This window comes from Tupaia chinensis, unplaced genomic scaffold, assembly GCF_000334495.1.
Source record: "Tupaia chinensis unplaced genomic scaffold, TupChi_1.0 Scaffold000386_1, whole genome shotgun sequence".
Classification (NCBI taxonomy): domain Eukaryota; kingdom Metazoa; phylum Chordata; class Mammalia; order Scandentia; family Tupaiidae; genus Tupaia; species Tupaia belangeri.
Window position 1 is genome coordinate 2,833,384 of NW_006159888.1, and position 27,784 is coordinate 2,861,167.

The 27,784-nt window shown below is 53.1% G+C and overlaps 1 protein-coding gene and 1 pseudogene across 1 annotated transcript in view; one reads left to right on the forward strand and one right to left on the reverse strand.

Moving 5' to 3' along the window:
- MYO7B (myosin VIIB) overlaps positions 1 to 27,784 on the reverse strand; it is a 79,179-nt gene that overhangs the window by 12,153 nt on the left and 39,242 nt on the right. The window contains exons 15-32 of the mRNA XM_006153691.3: positions 25,184 to 25,347; positions 24,746 to 24,883; positions 22,843 to 22,995; positions 22,068 to 22,166; positions 19,833 to 19,927; positions 17,554 to 17,638; positions 13,831 to 14,049; positions 12,335 to 12,505; positions 11,224 to 11,433; positions 10,900 to 11,067; positions 8,379 to 8,456; positions 8,098 to 8,225; positions 6,583 to 6,709; positions 5,380 to 5,499; positions 3,559 to 3,732; positions 2,658 to 2,885; positions 1,377 to 1,544; positions 18 to 93 (exon numbers count right to left, since the gene is read on the reverse strand). Coding sequence (XP_006153753.1) covers positions 18 to 93; positions 1,377 to 1,544; positions 2,658 to 2,885; positions 3,559 to 3,732; positions 5,380 to 5,499; positions 6,583 to 6,709; positions 8,098 to 8,225; positions 8,379 to 8,456; positions 10,900 to 11,067; positions 11,224 to 11,433; positions 12,335 to 12,505; positions 13,831 to 14,049; positions 17,554 to 17,638; positions 19,833 to 19,927; positions 22,068 to 22,166; positions 22,843 to 22,995; positions 24,746 to 24,883; positions 25,184 to 25,347 — 2,601 coding nt within the window. The remainder of the gene's footprint in view (positions 1 to 17; positions 94 to 1,376; positions 1,545 to 2,657; positions 2,886 to 3,558; positions 3,733 to 5,379; positions 5,500 to 6,582; positions 6,710 to 8,097; positions 8,226 to 8,378; positions 8,457 to 10,899; positions 11,068 to 11,223; positions 11,434 to 12,334; positions 12,506 to 13,830; positions 14,050 to 17,553; positions 17,639 to 19,832; positions 19,928 to 22,067; positions 22,167 to 22,842; positions 22,996 to 24,745; positions 24,884 to 25,183; positions 25,348 to 27,784) is intronic.
- On the forward strand, positions 15,161 to 15,771 carry LOC102493972 (ras-related protein Rap-1A pseudogene; annotated as a pseudogene).

Below are 27,784 nucleotides of genomic sequence, written 5' to 3' on the forward strand. Positions count from 1 at the left end.
GCGAAGCAAGAGCCGCGGCCACTGCAGGCGGGCGGCGTCCACCACCTGTTCCTGCACGGCCAGCGGTGTGGCTCGTGTCTGGGTGTACGGGGCCTGTGAGGAGACGCCAGGCTTCACCTCTGTCTCCCTGCCCACCCAGGCTGGCCCCTCAGTGCTCAGAGGGGTTATTTCTAGGGTCATCCCATGAAGCCTCAACCTACAGTGAGGCCAGTGCCTGGTCAGGGGTTCTCTGGAAAGCTGGGGACCGGACGCTGGCATGGCCCTATTATACGCTCTGGGGGAGGGAGGCCTCCCTCACTCGCGGCAGGGTGCCAGGGCTTCCCGCTGAGGCTGCTGCTCACAGGGGTGTGTGAGGGCCACCCACGTCTGCGCTGCACGCTCAAGCCCATGTTCCTAGTAGGTCTGTGCCTCGCTCTGTGCAGGAGGGCCATCTTGCCGTGAGTGTCTGTGTCCTTGTCCCGCTCTGTCTTCTCTGGTGCGTATTTAGGAGCCTCTCTTAGGGACCTTCCTCTCTCCCTTCCCCTCCCTTTCCCCAAGTTCCCTTCCTCCTTTTCTTCTGTACGATGAAAGCACATGGTGTGCATGTGTGTGCACATGGGGCAGGGAGAGGGTACACAGAAGCCCCCTATGCAGGGTCTCGTCAGGACCGCGGGCACCCACGTGCGTGCACACGCGAACATACGCCCACCCAGGGTCTCAACTGTGGCCACATACGGCTTCCAGCACTGTGGGGGTAGCACCTCTGCTGGGCCGTGGCTGCTGGGCCCTTTCTCTCCACTCTCCCGTGACCCTCTCCTTTCCCCGTCCACTGCACCGTGTCCGTAACCGGCTGTAACACCCAGCGGAACTCTCTTCTCACTGTTCGTTGAATAAAATGTTATTTCTCTCGTTCCTACTTTAAAAAGCACCTGGGTGACATTCGTATATTGGCTTTGGGAATGTGAACTGATGCACTGGATCTGCAGGCTGATTCGGCAGCACACAGTCCGTGCCTGCACACTGCGACACAGGAGTTCCCGTGTGCCCGGCGAGGGGATGCTGAGGGACGGGGTCCAGGAGGGGCCCCCGAGGGTGGGACTGACGCTGAGGCAATGGCCTGGTCAGCACTCAGCAGCTGTGGATGCCCTCTCACGCCAAGAGGCCAGAGGTCAGACGGGTATGGGATCCAACCAAGAGGCCAACTTGGAAGGAAACGGGGAGATGGCATTGAACTGGGTGAGAGTTGGAACCTGAAGACACAGGGCTGTGCTTAACTGTCAAGTTTAACTTCCTGTTCCCAGTGGGTGGGCTTGTGGGGCAGAGTCCATCTCTGCACACCTCAGGCTCCCACCACCCCGGGAAGTCAGGGTGAGTGCCCAGGCTGCACGCAGGCTGACCTTGATGTGGGCCGCAGTGACGAGGCTAGTCCACTTCTCGGGGGGCTTGGTCCTGTACAGCTTAGTGGGGACGCAGCTGGGCAGCAGCTCCTGGACGGCCTTGCTCCCCACGGAGGCGCCGAGCTGTACGTAGCAGTGCTGGGCCAGCAGCTCCACCAGCTCTTCCTCCTGCACAGCCCGGGGGCACACAGCCCAGGGAGACGAGAGATGACCGCCCCCGCCATGGCCCGGATCTTGTCCTAGCACAGTAGAGCTGACCGGCAGCTCAGGCAGAACCTGGGTACGTGAGCTGCCACCTCTGCGAGGCAGCACTTGTCCCTTCCCCGACAGAGCCACCTCAAGCCCTGACCGCCCCAGTGCGGGCTGCACTCCTGTGGGCAGACTGGGAATTTGAGCAGCCTTGGCCTGCGCCCTGGGGGCCTCTGTCTGAGGACAGAAGTGCTCCTCTGAGTTCCTGGGGAGAACCCAGTGCTGCTTCTCTGAGCAGGGTGTGGGTGGGCCAGGCCCTCATGCTGTCTTAGCTCCAGCCGTCACTTGTCCAGGGAGACCAGTGGCCCCCTGCAGGGCTTCTGCAAGGGCTCAGCCGGGCAGGATCCTGTGTAAGGCACCAGCGTGGCAGGGATTCAAGCTGCCCATTTTCTTGGGAGACTAGAGCCTCACAGAGCTCCTTTTCCTTCTCTCTCCCTTCCCAAGCCCCCTCCAGGCATTCTCCAGGACTGCTACTGCTGCCTTGGTTCCTGACGGTACAGGGAGGTTTGCACATGCTGTTCCCAGGACTTCACGTGCCCTATTGCCTTCAATCCTCATAAAAGAGCTCTTGGTATTCTCTGCATTGCAGGTGAGGACCCAAAGCTCAGAGAGGTGACCGAGTTTTCTAAGGTCTGACCACCAGGGAGAAGCAGAGGTGGGACTGGAACTCAAGCACCAGGGCTCCAAGGCCACAATCTTGACTACTAGGCCTTGCCCCATAAACACCCACCATAGTGAGGGCCTGGGGCTGGCTGGGAAGGCTGCCAGTCTGCTGCCGGTTCCATGGACCCCAGGGGCGTAGGCAAAGCTACGATCTAAAGGTGGACAGAATGGAGGCTAGGCTTGCACGGGACAGTGGCATGCCCAAAGAGGGCCCAGGACCCTGCTCTCGCTTTCCCTGCCTCCCGTTCCTCTGCTCTCTGCCTCCTGCCTTTCCTGCCCCTCACGTTCTCCATTTTCTCCTCTGTGGGGCATCCCTGGAAGGTCACAGCCCAGGCTGGCCCTGGAATGTGGTTCTTGCTCAGGCCTCACCTTCTCGAAGCTGTACTCGCCAGACCAGACGCCATGGAGGACTTGGCGGTAGATGAGCTCGGTGCTGACGGGGTCCTCCCCAGAGTCATGCCAGGGCGTGAAAAACTCCTTCCGGAAGTAGAGGCGCCAGGGCGCCTGGCGCTGACTCTCGCCCCTCTCCTTGGCCAGCTGCTCACACTGGGCGACGGCGTCCATCACGTGGTCACGCCCGCTGCCCAGGGACCAGAACTGGGGCCAGACCAGGGCAGCAGGGGTCAGTGGCTGCGTGCCATACCCATGGAGATTCCACTCTCTGTGCCCATATCAGAGGAGGGAACTGGGTGCAACTGGGTGCCTCAGAGCCCAGCATGGGCTGGGTGGATGCCCCTGAGACCCCTGGGATGCCCAAGGAAGGGCCTCTCTACCTGGATCTGGCCGGCCCGTCACTCCCAAGCACTCCTCCCTTCCTGTCCCTCCAAAGCGGGCGGATGACACCCAGAGATGCGAGCAGGTCTGAGTCTGAGGCTGTGGCTTGTGGGGGTGTGATGGAGACTCAGGCAGGGCTGTGTCTGCTGCAAGGGCATCAGGTTGTCTCTGGGTGTGAGGGAGGTTGGTGCAGGTCTAGTGTGAGCACCTGGTGTCTGTGCATGGAGTGATCGTGGCAGGGGAGTGACAAGGGGTGCATGTGTCACAGTCTGGGGCTGAGGATGTGAGCATGAGGGCGGAAGACCGGCTGCCTAGTGTGAGGCATTTCTGGTGTGTGTGTGTGTGTGTGTGTGTGTGTGTGTGCGTGTGTGTGTGTGTGTGTGTGTGTGCTTGCATGCATGTGAGCTCTGTATATGCCTGGTGGCTGGGAGGATGGGCTGTGGCCAGGCTGTTGACGTGAGGCAGGCAGGCAATGGATGAGACAGCTGGTCAGTACCTTGTCGTACACGGCAACCTGGAGGGAGAATCCCAAGTGGTCACTGAGGCCCCGCTTTTGAGCGATGTGCAGGCAGATCTCCCGCGACGTGGAGGCCGAGTCCACCGAGAGGGTCAAGCTCTCCCCAGTCACCAGGATGATTTGGATTGGGATGTGCTTCTTGGACTTGACAGCCTGGGGACAGAGGAAGACTCAGGCCTCTCTGGCTGGAGGCCCCTGGGCTTGGCTGCCTGCCTTGGGGCTCCTGGAATCTGTAGCTGGAGGTCGGCCCATCACCCACCCCATGTCCCTCCTCTCACCAAGCCACTGCCCAGCTGACCTATTCCCATGGGTTTTAGAAGACAGAAACTTCTGGAGCCCCAGGGTGGGCCATGGGCTCAGTGCAGATAGAAATTCAGGCCAACAGGCCTCTGCGGCTGAGTAAATGGAGAGGGGCAAGAGAAAGCAGTGTTGCCCGCGTGTGTGCTGTGGGCTGTGTCCTATGTGCTTCTCCGTCCCCACCGCCCCATGGGGCGTAGCCTGCGGGCCGCGATAGTCTCACTTTTAGAAGAGAACCCCGAGCCTGATGAGGTTATGTGGCGCTGACTCAGAAGATCAAGAGCTCGGGCAGCGTGTGGGGGTGCAGTGGCATAGTGGTAATGCCACACTCTGTGACGCTGGGCCCACACGGAAGTGTCCCCAGCTGATGTCCTGAGACCTGCCTGTGCAGGTGGGGCCTGCCCATGATCCAGGGAAGCTGAGGCTGAGGGTGAAGCGTGGTATGACCCATGGGGGTGCCTCCCTCTCTCTCTCATGGAATAATAAATAATAATTTTGTAAAAGCCTCAGGGAATCTCTAAGTCCAGTATTTGGGAATAATTTTGGATCCTTGAAAGCTACTGTTCCTGCATGCACAGCACTGTGTGACCTTTCCCCTCTGCTCCAAGTCCACCTGCAATCCCAGGGTCCATGGGAGGGCGCTCCTGTGTACATGGGTGGCAGAGCGAGGACAGGAAAGGAGTGCAGCCAGAGGTAAGCACACCCATCGAGGGCACCACGAGGTCACAGGAGTGAGCCTTCCTAGCTTGGGCTGGAGCCAGAGCTGCTGGTAGGAGATGCAAACTCGCCTCCAACCCCGGCTATTCTGAATGACCCTTCTCAAGGGCACTGTGAGGACTTGCAGGTGACACAGCCACCAAAACAGGTGGAGGTAATACCTGCTCCCAAAAGCAATGCCACCAAGAACAACCTTGACATGACTATTGCCTTTTTGTTCTTGTTTTTTAATTGCAAGAGGACATGTGCACTTGTCAGAGGGAGAGGAGAGAAGAGAAAGTGCCCCACAATGGGCTGTGGTCATGCTACAATTCCTTCTCTTCTCTTTCTTCATCCCATCAGAATCTGAGGTATGCACATGTGCTGTTTTTCAAGCTGCTGGGGCTGAGGTTTGAACCACAGTGGGATCTGGCTCCCGACGCATAGTGCTTAATCACTGTCTTCTTTCCAAAGTACTAGTGCCTTGGGAGAGGATGCTTGAAGCAACTAGTAGTCTTTTGCACCGTAATGCTAATGACTGGTAGACTTATTTCCCCATTAGCTTGTAGGATCCTAAAGGGACATGGATTTAGAGGTGGGTGGGCACCTTGAAGCTTGGGCCATGCCAAGGGAGACTGAGCCCCACTGGGGAGTCACAGGGGCCACTGGCACAGAAGGTCTCAGAGGGGATAGAAGGGAACAGAGGACAGAAGTCCCATCCTAGGAGAAGGCTGCCACGGGCTGAATTGAAGGAGCCACTAGGCCTGCACCACCCACGCTGCCATCTCCCACCCCAGCCGGCCCTACCTGCAGCTCCAGCCAGGTGGGGGGCTCTGTGCGCACCCCGTTGGCATAGGTGCGTCTCAGGCGCTCCGCACAAAAGGGTCCATAGCCTGCTGGTCCTTGATTTATGAAATTTAGCAGATACTGGTGGACAGGAAAGAGGGGGAGGAAAACGCTCAGAACCGAGGCTGAGCACTCAGTTTATAAAGGTCCGTTGAGGTGGGTGGTCTCACGCATATACTGATTTAAATCCTAAGTGGGTCCATTTCTGAGGAGCAGTTCAGCAGTGTGTTTTAAATAGCATGTCGATTTCCCAGGAGCATGCTCTTTGACCTAATCATTGAAACTTCTAAAGGCAAATACACATTTTTTGATCACAATGGTATCTCCGATGACGAGAGATTGGAAGATGGATTCTAAATGTCCATCAGTAAGTTCCGTACCCTCTGGCACAACTAGTCACTAATGCTGGTATTCGGGGAGTTTGTGCTATGAGAAAAGTTACAGAGATACATGAAAAGTGCAAGGGAGCCTACGTCTAAGACAAGCCTGGCAGAACGTGTGGCAATCTGCCTCCCAGGAGACTTTGTTTCTTCCTGCACTGGGGCGACACAGCCTGGAAAGGTTTATTGATGTCAGGAGTGGCCCACGTGCCCAGGTGACCATGGTCCCTGCTGTCCTCTACGGTAGTTCTACCACCACAAGAGGCCAGAAGAAACTATTAACAGAGTCTCCTCTAGGCATGCAAATGTCTTACTTTCGTTTTAGACTTTCTATATTTCCACGTGTTACTTTATAATCAGAGCCAGAAGGTCTGTTCAAGCAGCAAAGTTTGAGCCTCTGACACATGGAAGGACCTGCCAACCTGTCTCCAGGCAAGAAGCCACAGCCTATGTCCAGCCAGATACTCCTGTGACACCTGTCTCTTCAAGGCACATTTCATCTGCCACCTTGTTCGTTTAATCTTACAGGGCCGTACCTGTGCCTGAGCCCAAGTGCAATGGCCCTGAAGATCCTGCACAGGGTCTGGAAGGAGCCGGGTGCAGTGGCTTCTTTGACATTTGTGGAAACCGAGACCCAGAGAAGCACAGGCACTCTGCCCACCTGGCCTGCAGGTGCAGGAGGCCCGTGCCATGGACTGGGAATTCTGGACCTGCTCCACAGTCCAGGCCTACCAATGCTCTGGCCAAGACCTGCTCCCTAACCCCTCACCCCTGACCTCCCCACCTTCATGAGTCGCTCGGAGGGCGGGAAGCAGCCCAGGCACAAGCTGAGCAGGATCCAGCCCCGGGCCAGGCTGCTCCTTCTGTAGTTCTCGGAGAGCTGCTTACAGATCTGGCAATAAATCTCGTCCCTGAAAGACACAGACCACCGGGAGGTCATACTGGGGGCTGGCTGAGGAGGGGAGGCAGGGGCACCTGGGCACAGTCCTTCTGTACTCTGGATGGGGCCTGTTGCGGCGTGCTCCTCCAGCACGTGGGCCTCCCCAGCCTTCTCTTATCTTAGAATTGTGCTGTCTCCGAGTGTTCCCAGGAGCCTGCGCCACCCGCTCCGGCCCTCGGGATTCCCTGCCAGTCACCTGGCCCCCTGGGGTTCTTGCTCCCCCAGTCACCTGCCCTGCTCCCCCTTGCTCGATATTGCAGCCCTCTGCCTTCTCTGCCCTGGCCTTCCAGCAGTCAAGTGCCCAGGGTCCTCCAGCTGCAGCCCTGCCCCAGTCGCCAGCCCCTTACACACCCTGACCTGCCCCTTTCCGTGCAGTTATTTCCAACAGTTATCACTGCCTCCGACTTGAGGTCCTAGCCCTCCCCTGAACCCAGCCGCCCCTCCACTGCAGAGAGGCAAGCAGGGATTCCTGGGAGAACCCCTCAGCCTCTCCTCACAGGTTCACACACCGCCCCTCTTGATCTCCTCTTGTTCTGCATACCCTCCACTAGACCGGGATTCATGCCACATCTTAGAAAGGCTCCCACTGGCACCCAGGGCCCCACGTATCTGTAATACACAGTGTTGCACTGGTAATTTTTGAAAAATTTTGTTACAGAGTGCATATGCTCATGAGAGAGAGAGAGGGAGAGAGAGAAAGTGACAAGTCACCCCTCGGGGGAAATGGCCAGGCCTCAATCCCTTCTCCCTCATTCTCCGCTCGGAATTTTGAGCATGCATGCACACACATCCGGTGTTTTTTTTTAGGCTGCTGAGTCCTGGACTTGAACTGTACAACTGGCTATGTGGATTCAGCCATCTTTTTTTTTTTTTGGAGAGATTTTCACTGTAGGGCGCGTGCGCTTGCCAGACAGACAGAGAGAGACATGGAGACAGAAAGCGAGAAATCACCCCCCAGGGGGGATGGTCACGCCGCAATCCCTTCTCCTCCATTCTCCTCTCGGGATCTTGGGCACGCACGCACACGCGCCCGGCGTGAGTTTTGAGCCACCGGGTCCGGGACACGAACCGCGGTCGACTACGTGGGAGTGCAGCGACATAGCCATTACGCTAACTGCTGGTCCCCCTGGATTCAGCCATCTTACCCACCATGCCACTGGCTGGCCTGAGACACATTCTTGTAGGATTTACTATCCAGCCATCATGCAATCTCCAAAATAAAATGAAATTCTAGAGAGTAGATAGGTCCGTAGCCCATTCCCATTTCTTACAAGGGACAGAGGAGGAGGCTGCGGCTGTTGACCGAGAGTCAGCTAGAGGACCTGATGGTGTGAATGGGGTGGGTGAATGCAGACTGACCTGAGGCTGGGCCGTAGGATGGCATAGCCCACAATGAAGTGTACTTTCTCCAGGTTGGACATGGGTCGCTCTGAGATGGGGCCATCGGGCTCAAATGCCTCCTCTCCGATATTCAGCTGGCTGGCCACCTTCAGACCCAAAGACAGTTATCAGGACAGCTTTGATTCCTCTGTTTGTCAGGAAGCAAATCAGCTCTCGGGGCAGAAAACAATAGACTGGAACGATGGAGCAGTCCTGCAGCAGACTGAGAACAGACTGAGGCCCCATTGCCCCATACTCACCTGGCCTGTGATCCGAGAGGACCGTTTCAGCTTCATGGAAGAGATGGCCTTAGTGCCTCTGTCCCTGGGACTGGGCCTCTGTGGAGGGAGACAATTCCCAAGGGAAGGAGAGTCAGGGCAGTACTTCAATGTGTTGACCTACAGCCACCTGGGACAGAGCCATGTCCCTCTCACCTAGACACTTTGTGACCCATTTACAGAGCCAGTGGGTCTGTTATCTTCTTAGGCAAAGCCTGAACCTCCCTATGTTGGTGTCATCAGAAGAATTTGCTACCCAAATTGGACTTCAGTGTGGGGCTAGGTTTGGGTTGGGGTCAGCCTGAGTGCAGGAAGGGAACTAGCTTCTGCTGTGGTCAAGCTACTTTTTGGCACAGATACTGAATGTGACACATCTGAGCTAGCAAGCTCTGCCAGGGCAGGTGGGCTCACCTGGTCCAGTGCTCTGTGAGGGGGGCCCAGAGTGAGTACTTAGCAAACCTGAAGGGAAGAAACCTGAGTTCTGGTCTCTGGAAAGCCTGTCCTGCTCCCACTGTGTCCCCCTCCAGAGGTCCAAGTGACTGGACTGCCTTTCCCGTGTGGTCGCCAGTGATCCCACTTCTGACATTGCTGCCTCATACGGCCCCTCCCAAAGACATGAGACTTCCAGGACTGACATTGCATCTTCTTTCCTGCTTGCTTCTTGGATCATACATTCTGGGGAAAGCCATGCTGTGAGGATACTCAGGCTGCCCTGTGGAGGGGCCACGAGGCCAGGAACTGAGGCCTCCTGCCAACATCCATACGAAGTGAGCCTTTATGGGAGAGTACTCTCCAGCCCCTGTTGACAGCCTGATGACAACCTCATGAGAAACCTTGAATCAGAACTAACCAGCTAAGCCTCTCTTGACTCTCAGAAACTGTGTGAGATGAGGTGTGTGGTTTCAAGCTGCTAAGTTTTAGAGTAACCTATCAGCAACAGATACACAATACATTCTGGTAGGGCCCTGATCTCTCTCCCTTTAGAGATCAGGGAATCAGGGCTTCAGCCTGGGCAACTTCCGTGTAGTTTCTGGATGGGGTTGGCATTGTGAGCAAGGCTGGACTCCCTTAGATTCATATGTAGACACCTGCACACAGGACCTTAACGGCATCTGAGCTGAGCCTCACCTGGCGTCAGGCATGGTCACCTGGCATACAGGGCAGTCCTGGGCCCCTGCACTGGTGGGCCCCAATGCTCACTGCTGTGTAATTCTTTTGTTCTTGGTTAGTTCTACTAAAATAATGGAATGAAATTGGGCCTTAGCAAAGATTTTTTATTAGAAATCATATGATTGGGACCAGCAGATGATGTAATGATTATGTCACTGGACTCCCACATAGTCGACTGTGGTTTGAGTCCTGGACCCGACGGCTTACAACTCACACTGGGCACGTGTGCATGTGCGCCCAAGATCCCAAGAAGGGATTGCGGCGTAGCCATCCCCCAGGGAAGTGATTTCTCATTTTATGTCTCTTATTTCTCTGGTGAGCGTGCACATCCTATAGTAAAAAATCTCTCCTTTAAAAAAAAAGAAAAGCAGGGAGCAGCAGGTGGTGTGGTGGTTATGGCTGACCACGGTTCAAGTACTGGACCTGGTGACTTGCTTTCTCATTTTCCTCTCTCTCTCTCTCTCTCTGGTCAAATTAAAATGAATGAATGAATGAATGAATAAATAAATGAATTTTTTTTTTTTAAAAGAAAAGCATGTGATTTAACTTCCCATCAGGGGCAGGGTAGGGTCAAGAATTTGGTCTTTGAATTCAGCAGAATGGACCCAAAGCCCAGATCCCACACACGTGTTCACTATGATGAGAGAGCAAATCACGTCACTTCTCCATTTCGGTAGCTGTGAGTAAACGTTAAATGTAGGACTGGCCCACCTGGGGATGGGATAGAGATGCAACTGGCACACAGCAGCCTGTCAGCCGGTAATAACATCTGATATTATTATTGTCATATGAATTTGAATCTGGTTCAAGTTAAACCCAATATGTGGAGCTCTCCATTAATAACTGTATAATTTAAGATGTCCTGGGTGAGGGGGGCTGAATGGTGGTGCAGTGGTAAAATGCAACCTCTGAGGCAGACCCACACAGAAGGTTGCTGGTTTGTGGCTGGAGTATGGCCCTGAGTATGCTGGACACTTGCTTGCCCATGACCTGGGACTGGCTGAGGCTGGGGGTGTATCATGGCATCAGGACCTTGTTGAGGGTTTTCTCTCTTTCTCTCCCTCTGTCTCAGAACACATAAATAAAAACTGAAGACATAAAGAAAAAGGAAGGGGACTGTCAAAAAGTCCTGGGTACAACCTGATTCATGAGTTTCGGAATGCAATAGAAGACTGAAAACCTCTTAGTGTCCTGGCTTGAGGGTGGGTTCAGAAGGTGATGCTAGTGAGAGAACTCCAGGTCTGGCCTCCCCTTTCCCACCTAGCATCCTGGGGCCCTGGTGGGCACCTGGAAGGTGCCTCTCCTCCCCTCCTATCACCCTCACCCCACTCACCTGTGCAGCTCTACCGTGCTGTGGAAACTGGGCACCGCTCACCCTGCCCAGCGTGTCATGGATCTGCCGCATCACCGAGCCGCCATGCAGGCTGTTCTTGGCGTAGAGCACAGGCTCTGGAAGATCACCCATGAACCTGAGGATGATCCTCCACACGGCCAGGGCTGCCTGAGAAATGAGACAGAGGGCCTGGCTGAAACCTGGCTCCCAGCCCTGGGGCCCTCAGCAACACTACCCCATTCCTTGTTTCCTCTGAACCATGGCTCAAACTCCAGGCACAGGGGGGTGGCCTGAGCCACTGGAAACCAGAAAACCATTGGGTACCGAGCAGTCATCATCGTTCTCGTGGTAGAGCAGTGGGTATCGGAGAAGCTGCCGGATATGCGTGTAGCTGGCTGCTTTCTGGAAATAAGTCGTAGCAAACTTGGGGAAGGTGTATTCAGCCAGGCCATCTACGTCCTCCTCTGGCTCCTCCACCATGGGGACCGAGTCCAGGTCAACCTCAGGCAAGTTGTGGGTCTGGACTTCCAGATCCTGGGGGAAGTGGGGAGGACAGTGAGAGAGGACATAGACCAGCAGCCCTCTCAGACAACAACCTACCTAGCAGGTGGTCACCCTGTGTGGCAAACTCCACTGGGGCATGGAGCCAGCAAGGGTCTGTCTGGTTACGTGTTGGAACCGGTACAAAAGCATCTGCCCACCCCCCTGTGGTGGAGACTCCCCAACTCACCACTCAGCAGGCCTGGGGGCTGCCACGTACTGGGTTGGCCTTGCCGAGAACGTCCAGCTATCTGGTAGTGTCACCTGGAGCCCCCAGTCTGCAGACGCAGGCTTACTACACTCCCCTCAGGGTGGGAGGCAGTGCTCCTATGAGGAGGAGGTGCCAGTGCCCCTACTGCTCAGGGCGAAAGGGCAGGAGGGGAGCAGAGCCCAATGGGCACTGCAGAAGGAGGGCGCCTTGGTCTGCAGAAGAACAGACCTTTGGGGCCATCAATCTAGCCCTCCCCTGCCACCTCCAGCCTCAGACACTACTTCCTCCTGTGCATTCACAGCCCTCCACTTCAGCTCCCTCAGGCACCCTGTGCAGAACAGCAGCGTCCAGGGTGTGGGGGTGGGAAGACCTTATACATCTGGGAGACTGTGTGAGGCACAGCAGTGTCGGCGTACTGAAGGTACAGGGAAGTCTTGCAGGTGAGAATGATGCTTGACTAGAAAGGGCGTAACCACAGGAACTCACGCCCAGGCCTCTCTTCTTTGCATGACACTTAGGTCTACAGAACGCACTTGGCCTCCCACTCCAGCAGCTCCCTAGCTCCCCAGCTCCTCCAGCCAAGTTTTGGCTTCTCAAGGATCCCCAAGATTGAGGAGATCAGGAACTAGATAGGGGCCCTCCCATCGCCTACCCGGGCTGACCTTGAAGGCAGGCTTGGCTTACCTCGAAGCGTGCTGGAGCCTGGCCCTCCTGCCCCCCAATCATGGAAGGCAGGAAGCCAAACACTTCCTCCACCATCTCCGTGTCAGTTACGGTGTCGTAGATGGACATGCGCTTCTTGGCGGGGAGGGCACTCTGGCTCTTCGGCTCTTCGGCTGGGACGATCAGTGGTCCCTGTGCACAGCCCATGAAGGGAGGTTACCCACAGATCCAGAGGGGCTCAGGGCCCATCTCTGCCTACCCTACAGAGTGAGCACCTCCTAGAAGCCAAACAAGCTTTATCCTGACCTCGTGTGTCCAAATTACTGAAGTGACAGAAAAGTCATGATGCATTTTGTATAGTAAAAATATGTCATGACTTTTCTGACAACCCAATAATATATTTTGCTCTAAAATAATAGATTTTAACAGTTAAGAAAACTGGAGATCAATCAGCCAGGGTTTTTCCTTTCCCTGTGATAATCAGAAGCCCAGCGAGCGACAGTCCAGCGACTGTCACTACCCCACACAGTCCCTGAGGTACCACCTGAAACTCCAGTGATTCTGGCATCCAGATGCAAAGCCATCACTCAGGCCTGCCTGGTCCTTCTTTCAAAAGGCACAGAGTACACGGGAGAGGCCCCTAGGGCCTATATTAACTAACGGGCAGGTCAGCCTGCTCACAGCTAGGCTGGTCATGTGGGTGCAGGGCAGGCTGCAGACATGTCTGAGGGTCCAGTCCCTCACTTGCCTTGCTCATTGTTCTAGTAGTTTACCAGGGGACCCAATTTTCATCTATGGAGCAGAGGTAAATGTCACCCTAACCCGTTTGCCTTATCATACCTTCCACATGAGCTAGGTGCGAAGGGATAAGGTTGAGCCTCAGGTACCCTATGGAAAAGGTGGGACCCTACAAGGTGAGGTTTCAAATGCAGGAGTATGCTACCCCTGCTCCCTGTCCTCCCAGCTTCTCAGACACCCAACGGCTCCCCCTTGGCATTTCTCTGCCCCACCCCCCAGCCGTCGTACAAAGCCCAGCAACCTTTGCTTTCCTCTCATGCCCCAGGCTTCCTGACCCTTCCAGGGGATGGACCATCCTTGAGAAATTATCCCGAAGACTAAGAGTTGGAGTGGGGGGGCCAATGAGCTCGATTTACGGGTTTCAGGTACAGGCTACCCTGATGCTCTGAGGTCTCTCTTGCCATGTCTGTAAGCTCCTGGGTGGTGACCAAGGCTTCTAAGGTGGTGTGACGGGTGTGGCAGTGCTGCCTTTGGACAGGGACAGGAAAGGATGTCTCTTGTAGAATCCAAATTTCAGTTCAGGTGGCACCTCTCAATTTGCCTCCTATATTCCTGCTACCTCCTTCGGTGATTGGAACAGAAGTTAACGTCTTGGTTTGAGAGTGTGGACCTTCCAAAGGGGCCTCTAGTGAGAACTCTACAGTGCTGCTCACTCCTGCCTGCCATGGCCCACCTGGACCCAGCCAGTCCCCCTTGTCTGAAACCTGGTAACCACCTACATTGCCTTTCTGCTGCTGGACTCTCCGCCGGGCAGCCATGCCCCTGGCATGTGCCTGGATGACCACCACCGCCCTCTTCTTGGCCTGGACTTGTTGGCGCACCAGGTAGCCCCTGCAGAGGGCCTGCAGCTGGACCATCCTTTGCCGCATGGCCTGGTACTGCCTCAGCAGCAGGTGGCTCCGGGCAATGGCCTGCAGGCGCTCAAAGCCCATGAGGATCTGTGGAGGTGAGAGAGAGGGGACTCATGAGCAAGAAGGCCTTCTAAAGGGAGCAGAGAGGTCACTGGTTAGTTTCACAGGTGTCTGCTGTTTGGCAAAGGGCTGGTGCTAAGATCGTCCACACATATGAGCACAAGCATATTAAGTGTTAATACTTGTAAGTACTTGGAGCAGAGCCGACATGCAAACAAGTGCTAAGTGTTTGTTAAATAGCATAAGCATTAAAGCAGCCTCTCAGTGGCCACAGAGAAATTCCGTTTGGATTTCACATGGGCAATTGGATGGCAGAGGCCTTGTTTTACACACCTGCCAGCCAGCTTCAGCCATCTTGTCAGAGGCTATCCTGCCTATGAGGAGGTTCCCCATAAACCAACCCCTCAGGGATCTTTAAAGCATAAAAGGGTGGGGGTGCTGTGGCCACACAGCTGGACCTACATGGGAAAGGTCCTGGGTTCACACCTGAGACTCCCCGAGCGCGCATGTGTGCGTGGCATGGAGACCCTGCTGGGGATGCCTCTCTCTCTCTTCCATAAGAAATGAAAAAATGTTAAAGTACAATTTTAAAAACAAAGAAAAGTAAACAGAGACATAAGAAATGTACACTCGGGAGGTGGCTCCACCGGCTCCTGAGGCCACCACTGCTGCAGTCGCCTCGCAGAGCTGGAGCAGGGGCCATAGCTGGGAGGGGGGTAGCCAAGGTGGAGGTGGAGGACCTAGGGGGAGAGATTCCCAGAAGTGGGATAACTGGATCAGAGGGTGGTTACCCTGTGTATAAGAGTGCATGTCTTGGGACCAGCAGTTGGCGTAATGGCTATGTCGCTGAACTCCCATGTAGTCTACCGCAGTTTGAGTCCTGGACCCAGTGGCTTAAACTCACTCTGGACGTGTATGCATGCATGCCCAAGATCCCGAGAGAATGGAGAAGAAGGGACTGTGGCATGGCCATCCCTCCTGGGCGGTAATTTTTTGCTTTCTGTGTCTCTGTCTCTCTCTGTCTTTCCGGCGAGCACACGCGCCCTATAACAAAAACCTCTCCAAAAAAGAAAAAGTGTGTGTCTCACAGCACCTTCAATGCACTGAGTAGCTTGTCAGTATTTAAACAGTCCCCACCATGCATGAGTACAAGCTAGAGTTCCTTGGTTCAGGAGCCGTGGGGACAACTGCTCTGACAGTTGCGTTTGTTCAGGGAACTTTTGTTGAAAAATATGACCCAATCATAGAAGATTCCTTCAGAAAGCAAGCTGAAGTAGATTGCCAACAGTGTGCACTCAAAATCCTGGATACAACAGGGACAGAACAACTTACGGCAGTGAGGGATTTGTATATGAAGAATGGCCAAGGGTTTGCGCTAGTGTGTTACATTACAGCGCAGTCCACGTTTAGTGACTTATAGGACCTGAGAGAACACATTTTATGAGTTAAGGGCACAGAAGATGTTCCAGTGATTTTGGTTGGCAAGAAATGTGACCTGGAAGATGAGCAAGTAGTTGGCAAAGAACAGCACCAGACTTGAGCAAGACAGTGCGTAACTGTGCCTTTTTAGACTCCTCTGCAAAATCAAAGATCAGCGTTAATGAGGTATTTTATGACCTGATCAGACAGATAAAGAGAAAAACACCAGTGGAAAAGAAGAGGCCTAAAAAAATTCATGTCTGCTGTTCTAGACGCGTAGTCAGCAGCACCTCTGAACCAGATTACAGGAGTGAAGAACTAACTGCCTAACTGGAACATGCCAGCATTCCAGACTTCAAAAAACAAATATGAAGAGGCTTCTCCTGTTTTATCTATTATGTGAGAATTTAGATCTTATATTGGTTTGCACAAGTTCCCTGGAGAAAAGAACATTGCTCTGTGCATATCTCTTGGAAAATAAGACAATAGTCTTTCTCCTTTGCAATAGCAGTTATATCAGATGTGAAAATTAATATACTTGACTCTAATATGATTATACAGAAGAACATGGATGCATTTCAAATGTTAGATATTGCTGCTGTAATCAAATGATTTCGTATTGACCTTCTTAATCATGATTTCTCCCTATTAAGCACTAAAAAATTGAATCATTATTCTTTATATTTGTAATGATATAGATTATGAAATTTCCCTTCAAACTCCTTGCAGCAGATAATTTTATATTAAATAAATGTGAAGTATCATCTGCCATTATATTCTTTTTTAAAAAAATTATTTTATTTAATTTTATTTATTTGTTCATTTATTTTAATTCGACCAGAGAGAGGCGGCGGGTGGAGGGGAGTGAGAAAGCAAGCCACCAGGTCTGGGACTTGAACCATGGTCAGCATGTGAGAGTGTCCAGCGCCCTAACCACCTGCTAGCCCCCAAACTGTCATTATTTTTTAATTAAAATTGTGGGGGAAAAAAAAAGAAATGTACACTCACTTCCCTGCCACAGACATCCCCTGGGCTATATTGGTCCTGAGCCTCTGACAGGAACCTTGTTGGCTTCGCAAAGACCAACCCAATGGGTCGGCTCATGGGCTTAGAAATCACAGAGACTCACACCCAAATTCCAGCTCTCTTGCTTACTAACTGTGTGCTCTTGAGAAAAGTATTTAATCCCTCTAAGCCTCAGTTCCTCGACTTCTAGATTGGTGTAATTTAAATGAAATTAAATCCTAAGCAAAGCAACAGGCTCCAAGCGACATTCCCATATGTCAGCTACCACTGTGCCTTTCATGAGCTGGGAATGCAGACAGGCCTGTGACCAGTTTGGTTGGTGTGAACACTATGTCACAACCACAGTCTCATCCATGATGAAGGCAAGCGGTCAAGTGAGGCCCACTGGGTGGGGCCATGGTGGCTTCAGTACATTTGTTGAGCAAGTATTCATTACCAAGTGTCTGTGGTTAAGAAATTAGAGAAGAGTGCTTGAATAAGGGAATAATCAGTCATTTACTTCTTTTGTTGCCTGTGGATTGGGAAAAGATAGCCATTTCAGAGAGGGCCACCTTGGTCTAGGTTTGGAGATGCCCAGAATTCTGCAGTAAAACACTCTGAAGCCTGTAGACCATGGCACCCGAGACTATGCTAAGAAGAGAGTGTGTGTGTGGGGACAGCGGTTAGCGTAATGGCTATGTCGCTGGACTCCCATGTAGTCGACCGCGGTTCGCATCCCAGATCCAGTGGGACTGGGACTCACGCTGGGCGCGTATGCGTGCATGCCCAAGATCCCAAGAGGAGAATGGAAGAGAAGGGATTGCGGCGTGGCCATCCCCCCTGGGGGATGATTTCTCGCTTTCTGTCTCTCTGTCTCTCTCTGTCTATCTGGCGAGTGCACGCGTCCTATAGCGAAAAACCTCTCAAAAAAAAAAAAAAAGAGAGTGTGTGTGAGAGGTTTTGATGTCTAATCATTTAAAATCTATATAAGAGTCAATTGTTCCTGCCTGAGCTCTTTTTCAGAGAAATACATTTAAATTGAAAAAAAATTATTGAATAGTTGCCAGCTGCTGTCATGGGCCCAGCCGTGCAAGCAAGCTATCTTACCAGCTTGAAATTCTTCCTGGTGCAGTAGCCTCTCCAGTGGGCCTGGAGTGTCACAGCCCCTCGCCTCTGCCTCAGGAACTCTTTCCTAGAAAAGGAAGTGCAAGGAAGAGGCTATAACAACCCACACCTTTTTTTTTTTTTTTTTTTAAAGAATGGTTTATTTAATTTTATTATCATTTTAAAAAATTTGACCAGAGAGAGATGGGGATAGAGAGAGAAGAGGGAAAGTGAGAAAGCCAGCTACAAGGTCTAAGACTCAAACCATGGTCGGGCACGTGGGAGACCAATACCCTAACCACCACATCACCTGCTGGCCCCTACAATCCAGACATTTTAAAGCCTTTCAGGAGAAACCAATTTTGAAAGAAAGAAGGATATGAGGGAAATGAATGCAAACAACATAAGGAGGCTTCAACAAGTTTGTGGAAAAATGGAATTCTCATATTATTAATATACTATTTTAATACTATTTTGGTGCAAAAAATGTCAAGATCCATGCATAGTTTCTTCATAATATGCATTTTCCCATGAACTTTTTGAAGAACCCCCATGTACTTTTTTCAAAGCCTTTATAGACCAAAATATACATAGGTAGGTTAGGGAAATAAAATCTACTGTCAACAACCAAAATTTATGAATGAGGAGAGTCTAGTTTTAAAAGTAATCTTTCTCGTTCCCTTCCAACAAAGATCTATGAAGGGATAAAATCCACTTCCAACAACTTTTTATTCCTTACCAGGCCCCCAAGGAGAGAATCTGAAAGTTGGGCTCTGGCAAGGTGGAAACACCCCAAGCAAACTTCGTGCATATATTCCTTAACTGAGTTTTTCTCCTCACTTATAATTTTTCAGCCACTTTTTTAAATATAGAAAAGTCAATCCAAACCATATAAAATCATCTGAAGAACTCAATATTGATTGATGCTTGAGTCCTATCCAGTCCAGTTAAGCCAGAATCATTGCTAATGGGTCTGGAGCATGTACACACACACACACACACACACACACACACACACACACTCAGGTTTAGCTATCCAGGACCTAACAGGCAGCCAAGTAAACAGCGGAATCACCTACAAATGAAGATGCTCTCTCCCATTTTCAATGTTTATACGTGTGGCTTCTAACGAGAGGCAGTGGATCTCCAGGGCATATTTGGCAAGGTCCAGAGACATGGTTGTCATGACAGTTGGAGGCGTGAGGGAATTTCTTTTAGAGTTTTTCTCCCTGCCTGTTATATAGAAGTGGACAATGCATCCGCGGCAGGGTAGCCAGCCTACCTTGCCTCTGACCATGTGAAAAACATGCCTGGGGTATCACTGCTCAGGCTGCAGCTACTCGTGTTCCTGAGATCAGCCTCCTCAGCATCTGATCCTCCCCACTGGCCTCTGGCTTCCTGGTGGAAGACTTGCCTACCTGGCCTGGGCAACAGCTCCCTGCCCCTGCCCTGGCTCTCTGGGGCCCACGTCCTCTGCTTGCCAGCCAACTGCTGTCTCACATTTCTCTAGGTTTCCAGGCTTCCCTGAGGTTGGTGAGGAGCAGATGGGAGAGCTCACAGAAGCGTGCTAGATGCAAGGCCTGCAAAGCCCCTGGAGAAGGAGGGTGGTGTGAGGCAGGACCACTGCAGATTTGCTGAACCTGACTAAAAAGCAAGTGGTGCCTTATGACCAGAGAACTGGGGCAAAGCTGGCGACTCTTCCCCTCCTAAAACCTCATAATCAAACCCGTGCTCGCTCCAAGACGATCATCATGTGGCTGAGAGCAGAACTTCACTTCCTTTGGCTCACAGCTCTTGCTTATGGAGTGTTTTCCCCACCCAGAGGATGTGTGCTCACCAGAGAGAGAGAGAGAGAGTGAGAACAGGAGAGAGGGAGAAATCACACACACATACACACACGCACCTCACCCCCACCGTGGGGCATGGTCACAACCACAATCCCTTCTCCATTTCTCCATCCTGTCAAGATTTGAGGATTTTCCAGTCACTGGGTCAGAGCTGGGGCAGGATTTGAACTGTTAGCCAGGCATGTGTGATCCAGCTTCCTTAACCACTAGGCCATGGGGCTGGCCCAGGTTTTTGTTATTTATAAACATTACGAGAATGCATTGGCATTCCCTGGCCCATATAAGCTGCCTGTCCTTGATCTGGAAGTCTTGGGAGATCTTGTGCCTGTTACTCCCAAGAAAGGACCAGCAGGAACATGTGACCCTGGTTTGCAGGCTACAGGCCTGCCTGGGAGACACTGTGTGTGGGTGGGCGGGGCCTGGGGCTGGCCATACCTGTACTTGTAGCCCCGTAGGACTCTCTGGATATTGACTGCCGCCGCCTCCAGAGCCTGGCTCCTCTGAATCTCCAGCAGAGTGTCCTGGTGGTCCTGGGAACAGAGAGATGCTATTGTGTAGCTGTCCCATCCAACCCCAGCACCCCTGCCTGGGCCAGGGCTCTGTCTCTAGAAGTCAATGTTTCTCAGACTCCTACCAAGAGGGCAAGTTACAGAAGGGGCCTTCAAACTGAGCCTGAGGTGGCTCAGAGGTGAGAGCCGCAGTCACACCTCCCACTCTGATCCAAACACTTCCCATTTTAGCTCTTGCTAACTCCATCTGACAACCTTCATTTCTGCTCTGGGGAATCCAAGCGGGGGAGACACAAAATTCCTGGAAGTTGTGTTTTATTTCTCCAAATTCATGGGACTGTGTAAAGACCCGTGCTTGTTTCAATACAGAATGTTTCTCTCAGTCTGTGAATAGGATTCATGTAGTGAGAAGAGGCACTGGGCTCGTCCCTGGGAGTGGCTTTCCTGGCCCATCGCAGTGCCCCCAGGCCCCTGTGTCTGGGATGGGAGGAGAGGTCCAGGCTGCCATCTTAGCCCCAGGAAGGCAGGGACTGCCTTTGTAGTATACAGAGCAGAGAGCCCTTGGCCAGTGGCAGGACAGCTGGAGTCTCCTGAGCCTTCCTGCCTCTCTCAGTCTTGCCTCATGAAACACTGAGCTTCTTCCTGTGCCTGGGTGGGCACAGGGACCCAAAGATAGACCAGATGCTGGCTGTGGCCTCCAGGAGCAGGAGGGATGGAGAGAAATGGAGAGGGGGTCCTCCTCTCTGCTCCTCAACCATCTGTCCTCACTGGCCTCCCCTCTATGCTCCTGTGGTCCTTGTCTGGCCCACCCTCCTGGGCAGTGCTCTTTGCCAGCCACTCTTCCCCAACCAAAGTGGAAGCCATTCTGTTTCTTCTTTCCTCAGCCCCAGAGGCCCTGTGCCGGCCTGCTAATACACGGACAGATGGACCGACTGGAGGGCTGGGGCTGGGAGACCCATCTGGGGAAATGCGGGCAGTAGCAGTCTCTAGGGGAGTCGAGCATGGGGCTGTGGGGAGGGTGGCTGCATAGGCAGGCTGGCAGGGGTCCTGCTGGCTCTTACCTCTTCCTCTCCTTTCTCACCTTGTCACCCAGCAAGGCTTACGAGACTGGGACACAGGGAGGGCCTCTCCCTGATGGGTTTTTGACCTGACTGGCAATTCTGGGGGGCCAGAAGCTGCCTCTGTGTGACCTTCGCCTCCCCAAAGGCTGTGAGAGAGGCAGGTGGTGGTGACACTTGCACAAGTCTCCGCAGGCCGAGTCGCTTCGTAGGGGATTTTCACAGACATGCTGCTTTCCCAGGGCTCTGGGGAGCTGAGGCTCCCGCAGAGGGACGTGAACCCTGCTGCAGATTGTGCTCCTCCATGCTGCAGGCCTACTCTTGGAGCACTGGGAGCCCGCCCCTGCTCCTTTGTGCTATGGGCAGTGGTTTGGAGGCACCTTCTTATCCTCACACCTTCTCTCCGAGAAGCCTCCTGGACTTCTGCCGCTGAGCCAGCCCTCCCTTGTCCCCGGGGTCCTGCTGGCTCTTACCTCTTCCTCTCCTTTCTCACCTTGTCACCCAGCAAGGCTTACGAGACTGGGACACAGGGAGGGCCTCTCCCTGATGGGTTTTTGACCTGACTGGCAATTCTGGGGGGCCAGAAGCTGCCTCTGTGTGACCTTCGCCTCCCCAAAGGCTGTGAGAGAGGCAGGTGGTGGTGACACTTGCACAAGTCTCCGCAGGCCGAGTCGCTTCGTAGGGGATTTTCACAGACATGCTGCTTTCCCAGGGCTCTGGGGAGCTGAGGCTCCCGCAGAGGGACGTGAACCCTGCTGCAGATTGTGCTCCTCCATGCTGCAGGCCTACTCTTGGAGCACTGGGAGCCCGCCCCTGCTCCTTTGTGCTATGGGCAGTGGTTTGGAGGCACCTTCTTATCCTCACACCTTCTCTCCGAGAACCCTCTTGTCCTCCTGCCGCTGAGCCACCCCTCCCTTGTCCCCGCACCCCCTGCCACTGCCATGCTTATCCCCTAGCGTGACTTTGTACAATGCGGGGGCTCTCGGATCAGGGGCCACACGCGGAGCAGGCACCAGTAGCCGGGGCTGGGCTGAATGAGCAGATGCCCCTGACCAGCCTATATCCCAGGGCGCTGATGACCAGCTGGCTCCTCGTGGTCTCACCTTCAGGAAGATTTTGGTCTTTCCCATTTTCCAGTCTTTGTCTGTCCCCAACCACACCTCAGCGATGCGCTGGGTCATCTGGCGGAACTTGTCTCGCAACTGGCAAGGAGAAACCGTATAGCTCAGAGCGAGCAGGAGGCAGACGGGACCTCCCCGAGGATTTCCTGGGGACCTGGGTCTTCCTCCTCCCCACAGAGGATCCACCATCAGGGACTGCCCCCCTGGGGACAGGAGCCATGTACACCTCAGATCAAGAGGTTGGGTAAGGTGAGCATTCCAAGCCCAGGACTGACACCAGGCCTCAGGGCTTTACAGGTCCAGGACTCCCAACCCAGCTGGTGGATACTCGGCTCCAGACCAGCCTCAACTGCAAGGTGGCTGAGGATTCCAGGAAGGATAGGAAGGACTTCCTGCCCCCAGTAGCTTTGAGCCACACTTCTACTTCCTGTGTTCTGCCACGTGGGACAGAAGCTTCTGCTGTGAAGCTGTAATCATCTAGATCCAACACATGCAGCACTGGCACCACCCAGACCCAGGAGAACCAACCCTCCATTGCTCCCCAGCACCGAGGGACTGATAGAGGAGGAGAGGGAGGAAGGACAGGAGCTGGTTTCGAGGTTAGTTCCAGGCTGGCGTCCAGGGAGGGGGTTGGCCATCAGGAGCACAGTAGGAGAACCCTCCATTGGAACTAGGGTGCTGGAGGCGCCCAGAGGTAGAGATGAGGATGCAGAGCAGGGGAGGAGGCAGGCTGCAGCGCCCACCATGGCACACGCACCTGCATGCGCTCGGCGCTGGGCAGCACCACGCGGAACCTCTGTGAGAACTCCTCGAATGTGTATCGGATGGGGAAGCCCGACTTGCGGATGTGCACGGTCTCCATCATGCCAGAGTAGCGCAACTGCCGGAGGCACAGCTCCCGGTCGAAGAGCTGGAGGTGGGAGAAGAAGGCACTGACGCAGGGGGAGTCCCCACCTTCCCTGACCACCTCACCATCAGTGGTGCCCAGGAGCTCATGCTTAGAGGTCAGCAGGCTCAGGGACCTATTAGGCTCCCTGAAAGACAGGAGGATCAAAATAGATGCTTGGTTTAATTAAAACGACATCCTGAAGACAGTAGTCAAATAGCTGAAAGTCGAAGTCCGGGAGATAAAGGTAGATGACGTAGAAACTGCCCGCAAGAACACAGCTTCCTCCGTTCTTGAGATAAGGTACCACGCACACCCTGTGTTACACGTTTTTAAGCCCCCTGCTGCCCTCAGGTGGGGGCTGCCCGATGAACAGTTCCAGGGCCACAGTGCCTCCCACACCTACTGGAGTGAAGACGCGAATCTCCTACTTAGGGCAAAAGACACTCAAGTCAACTGAGTCTCTCCCTCCCAGCCAGGTGCGAGCGGCAGGGGAGAATTTGTTGTGATGCTTTTCCCTCTGGTGTCAGGCTTCAGCAATCGCCCCAAGACTCTACCTCTCTGGCTCTCTAGGGCCAGGAGTCTCTGGGGGGACAAGGGAAGCCCCCTCTAATCAGGTAAGCCCACCAGCAGGGGACACTGAAGGTCACAGAGCCAGCCGCGTGCGGAGTCCTCACCTGACAGTAGTTAGGTTGTATCGGGAATTAGTCGCTAACACAGGTCTTCAGAAAGCTCATGGGAAATACGTATTATGAAAAAGCTAGGCATGGACTCCCAACATTTTCGTGCCAGAATAAACTTCTACTTTAATTTCATTTTTTCCATAAAAGTCTTGAAGTCTTGTAGTTACTATTTCCCCAACCCAGCATTTCTCATTCAATCTTTATAACAGCCCTAAGTGGGGGAGATAATTGCTCCAATTTAAAGATGAGGTGCCTGAGGTGGCCCTGCACCTTCCTGGTGGCCGAGGCAGGGTTTAAACCCCAAATCTGCCTGGGCTTCCCTTGTGTACCACACAGTGGGGAGGGCAGCTGCCACCGCTGAGAGATGTCCCAGCCAGAGGCACCCACGAAGCTGAGCACCATCCTAAGATCCACCGTCCTGCGGCTCCCATGGGTGAGGCCGAACGCCTCTGGGAGCACGGCTGCTTCTCCCACAGCCCAGAAACCAGAAGAGCTTTTCGGTTTTCCTGCCCTGCCTATAAGCAAGTCTTGTCCTGGATTTCATGGGATAGCCCCGATTTCCTGTCATTTTATACTTTTCAAAAAGGCGCTTCATTTCCTGTAATATTATTTCGCTCATCCATAAGAGCGTTTTCAGCCAGTTACTGTCCTTTCAGATGGCATCTCCCAGCTCAGGGAGTCACTGTTTTAGTCCCTGGATGGGACTCCCACATGGGCAGGAGGCTCCCCACCATCACTGCATACACCGAGAGCCTGGGCAGAGGAGTGGTATCTGCTTCTAAAGTCCTAGCACTGGCTGCTGCCACTTACACATGGCACATGCGCCGCAAACGTCTTGCCCAACCCTCCCGGCACCTCTGCAAGTGGGACTGCATCTCTTTCCAAAGAGAAAACTAGGGCTCAGAGAAGCAAAGACCCTGGCCAAGCACACACAGCAGCCGAATGACAGAGATTCTAGAGCCCTGCAGGTCACCTTGACTGACCACTTCACCTCAGGGTCCTCATCTGCAAAGTGGGGGTAGTTGGTGACCAAACCCTGGATGCCATCAGACTCCTGTCCCTCCATCCCTGACTCCACCTCCCCTCCTCACCAGTGGCTTCTTGTACTCGTTGGGCTTGATGCAGCGGATAAAGTATGGCTGGCAGTTGGTCAGGATTTTCATCAGCTGCTCCAGGGACTGCTTGAACTGGCTGGGGAAGGTGGAGGGCCGCTTGGCAGAGTCTGCTGACTGTGGGCCAAAGGAAGACAGGGCAATGGAGAGCCATGGCCTCGGGCACAGCTGACCTGCTGTGTAGTGAGGGCTGCCCCCAAGGTCCCACAGGCAGGATGGTGCATTCATTCGCTCATTTGTTCATTTTAACATTCATCCATCCATCACAGGCTTCCCAACCACCTACTGTGCATAAGCACTCAGTTGTGTGTCAGGGACTCGGACGTGAGTAAAATGGTCTTCCCTGTGCACATCTGTTTGGTCTGTAGCCCTTGAGGGTGAGACCCAGGAGGCCTGGGAGGGCACTGAGGAGCCCACCTTAAAGAGCTGTCTTCCTTCCTTTGCCTGGCGGATGGTCCCATGGCCCAGCTTGGTCTCTGTTGACTCTAAATTGAATATTTCCTGCAGGAACTTGTTTTTCGAGGAGTGAACCAGGGTGAGAATATCTGTGCTCAGCACATCTCTGTTCTTTTCCAGGAAGCCTGTGGGGACAGCAGGGCCCAACTGTTGTCCCAGCTCAGCCATCATCACCCACCCGTGCAGAAGAGAGGCCTCCATACAACAGCCCTCTGAAGCCCTGCCTTTCGCCCTGCCACCCAGGCGCACGCCCACTATCTACCCAGCACCAAGTTGCTTCTACCATCTAAACTCTCAACCTTCAGTTCCCTGGCCCCTACTCCAATCCCCTGATCTTCTGCCTCTGGGGCCTTGAAAGTTCCACTAGGACCCAAGGACCTTCCAGCCTGAAGACTGAACCTGCAGGAACGGGAGAGGCACAGTGTGATGGGCTGCACCATGGGTGCCCCCTATTCATGTGTTGAAGCCCTAGGCCCTAGAACCTTAGAATGTAACTGTATTGGAGATGGAGTCTTTGAAGAGGTGATTAAGGTTAAACGAGGTCACATGGGTTGGCCTAATCCAATGTGGCAGGGGCCTTTGTAAGAAGAGGCAGTCAGAACACAGACAGGCACAGAGGGAAGACCATGTGAGGACAGGGGGAGAAGATAAACTTCCACAAGCCCGGGAGAGGCCTCAGAAGGGACCAACCTTGCTGGCACCTTGATCTTGAATTCCATACTTCAAAACCATGAGACAAGAGTTTCTATTTCTTAGACTACTCAATGTGTGACATTTGTCACTGCAATCCTAGCCAACTAGGCAGGTCCAGAGGAGAAGCCCCCTTCTTTCCCTGAAAGCCATGGATAGGAACAGCCAGCCCTGAAGTGGGCATACTCACACTGAGAGGTGCTGAAGACCAGTTGCTCCTCAAAGCCAGGCAGACAAGGCCAAGATTGTACTGCTCAGGCTCTGAAGGCATGATCCTGGCTTTTCTGTCCCACTCTGCCCCCTTTAGATCGCCCTACCTTTTCGTGGCACTCTGCACACCTGCACAGCCTGGTATGAGTCTGAGGAAGCTGAGTCAAGGGTGGGAAAGAAGAGGAGCTACCTGGTTCCCCACTTGTGCCTGCAGGTGCCTGTAGGGGGAACAGCACCCAGAGGGGAGCTGTCCTAGGTGCTGGGGGTAGGTTGGGCACATGGGTTCTCCAAGAGCTGGGATGGTGGGGAGCAAGTGTGCACAATGATATTCAAGAGTGCTCCAGGCCACCTCAAGTGGGATGGCACTAGCTGCCCTCTCAAAACCAGAAGGAAGTGTGGCCAGACACTTGGTAACACCCACACTCTGGAGGCTCAGGCAGAACTTCCTCCACCCTGGGACAGGGAATTCCCAAACATTATCTAGAGGTGCCCCTGGGCTCAGTCTCCCGACAGGCAGAGTCCTGGAGCTAAGATCGCCAGATGAGGACTGGTACCCAAAATTAAAGCCAGGGGATTAGTTTTATTCTAGGAAGACACTACCATCATCTTGGCATGTATGTACATCATGTCATTTTGAGAAAATACACTCAGCGCATGGATTTGGGAGACGAATTGCCAGTGAAGGCTGAGAATGGGCTCAATGTTTCTTTGAGCCCTTGATCTTCCCTCTCTGAAAAGTCCAACGCCAGAATCTGGCAGGAACTATGAAGGAGCCTCCCTGCCTTCCCATTTATCCTACAGAAACACCGCCCTGGAAAAACATTCTGGTGCAGCAGTAAAAGGCAACACTCTGTGAGGTTGACCCACATGAGAAGGTTCCAGGTTCGCATCCTGAGACCTTGAATACACTGGGCATACCCATGATCCGGGGCTGGCTGTGGCTGGGGGTGGATCTCAGCATCAAGACCCTGTTGAGTACAGTATCTCTCTGACTTTCTTACTCATGAAAGAAATAAATGAGTTGGGACCAGCAGGTGGTGTAGTGGTTAAGGCGCTGGACACTCCCACATGGCTGACCACAGTTTAAGTCCTAGATTGCTTTCTCTCTCTCTCTCTCTCTCATCTCTCTGATCAAATGAAAATGATGAATACATAAAATTAAATAAAATTTAAAAAGAAATAAATGAATTAATAAACTAGCTAACTAGTTTATTAGTGTGGTCCCAACTCCTCACTTCTATGTCACCTACTAGCCCTTCCTGTTGCTTTGTTTCTCCAGCTGAAAAGCACAGAAGGATGGTCCCTGAATTCGTGTCTCTGGTTAAAAAGGCCAGAAACCCTCCTCATTTCTCCATGCAACCTATGGAGAGTGATACTCTGACTTCCCTGCCTTTCTGACCACAGCCACACACTGGCCACCTTTCTCATTTTTCTAAGCATAACAATAGGTTGGTCTTTATTTTTCTGCTTGAAACCATTTCTGAACCTACATGACATGTGCAAAAGTTAACTCAAAATAGGTCAAAGACCTAAATGTAAAAGTTGAAACTTAAAAATTTGTAGGAAAAAACATAGAAGTAAATCTTCCTGACCTTGAATTTTACAGGGGATGATTAGATATGACGAGCAATAAAAGGGAAAGGTCAGTCCTGAAGTGCAGTG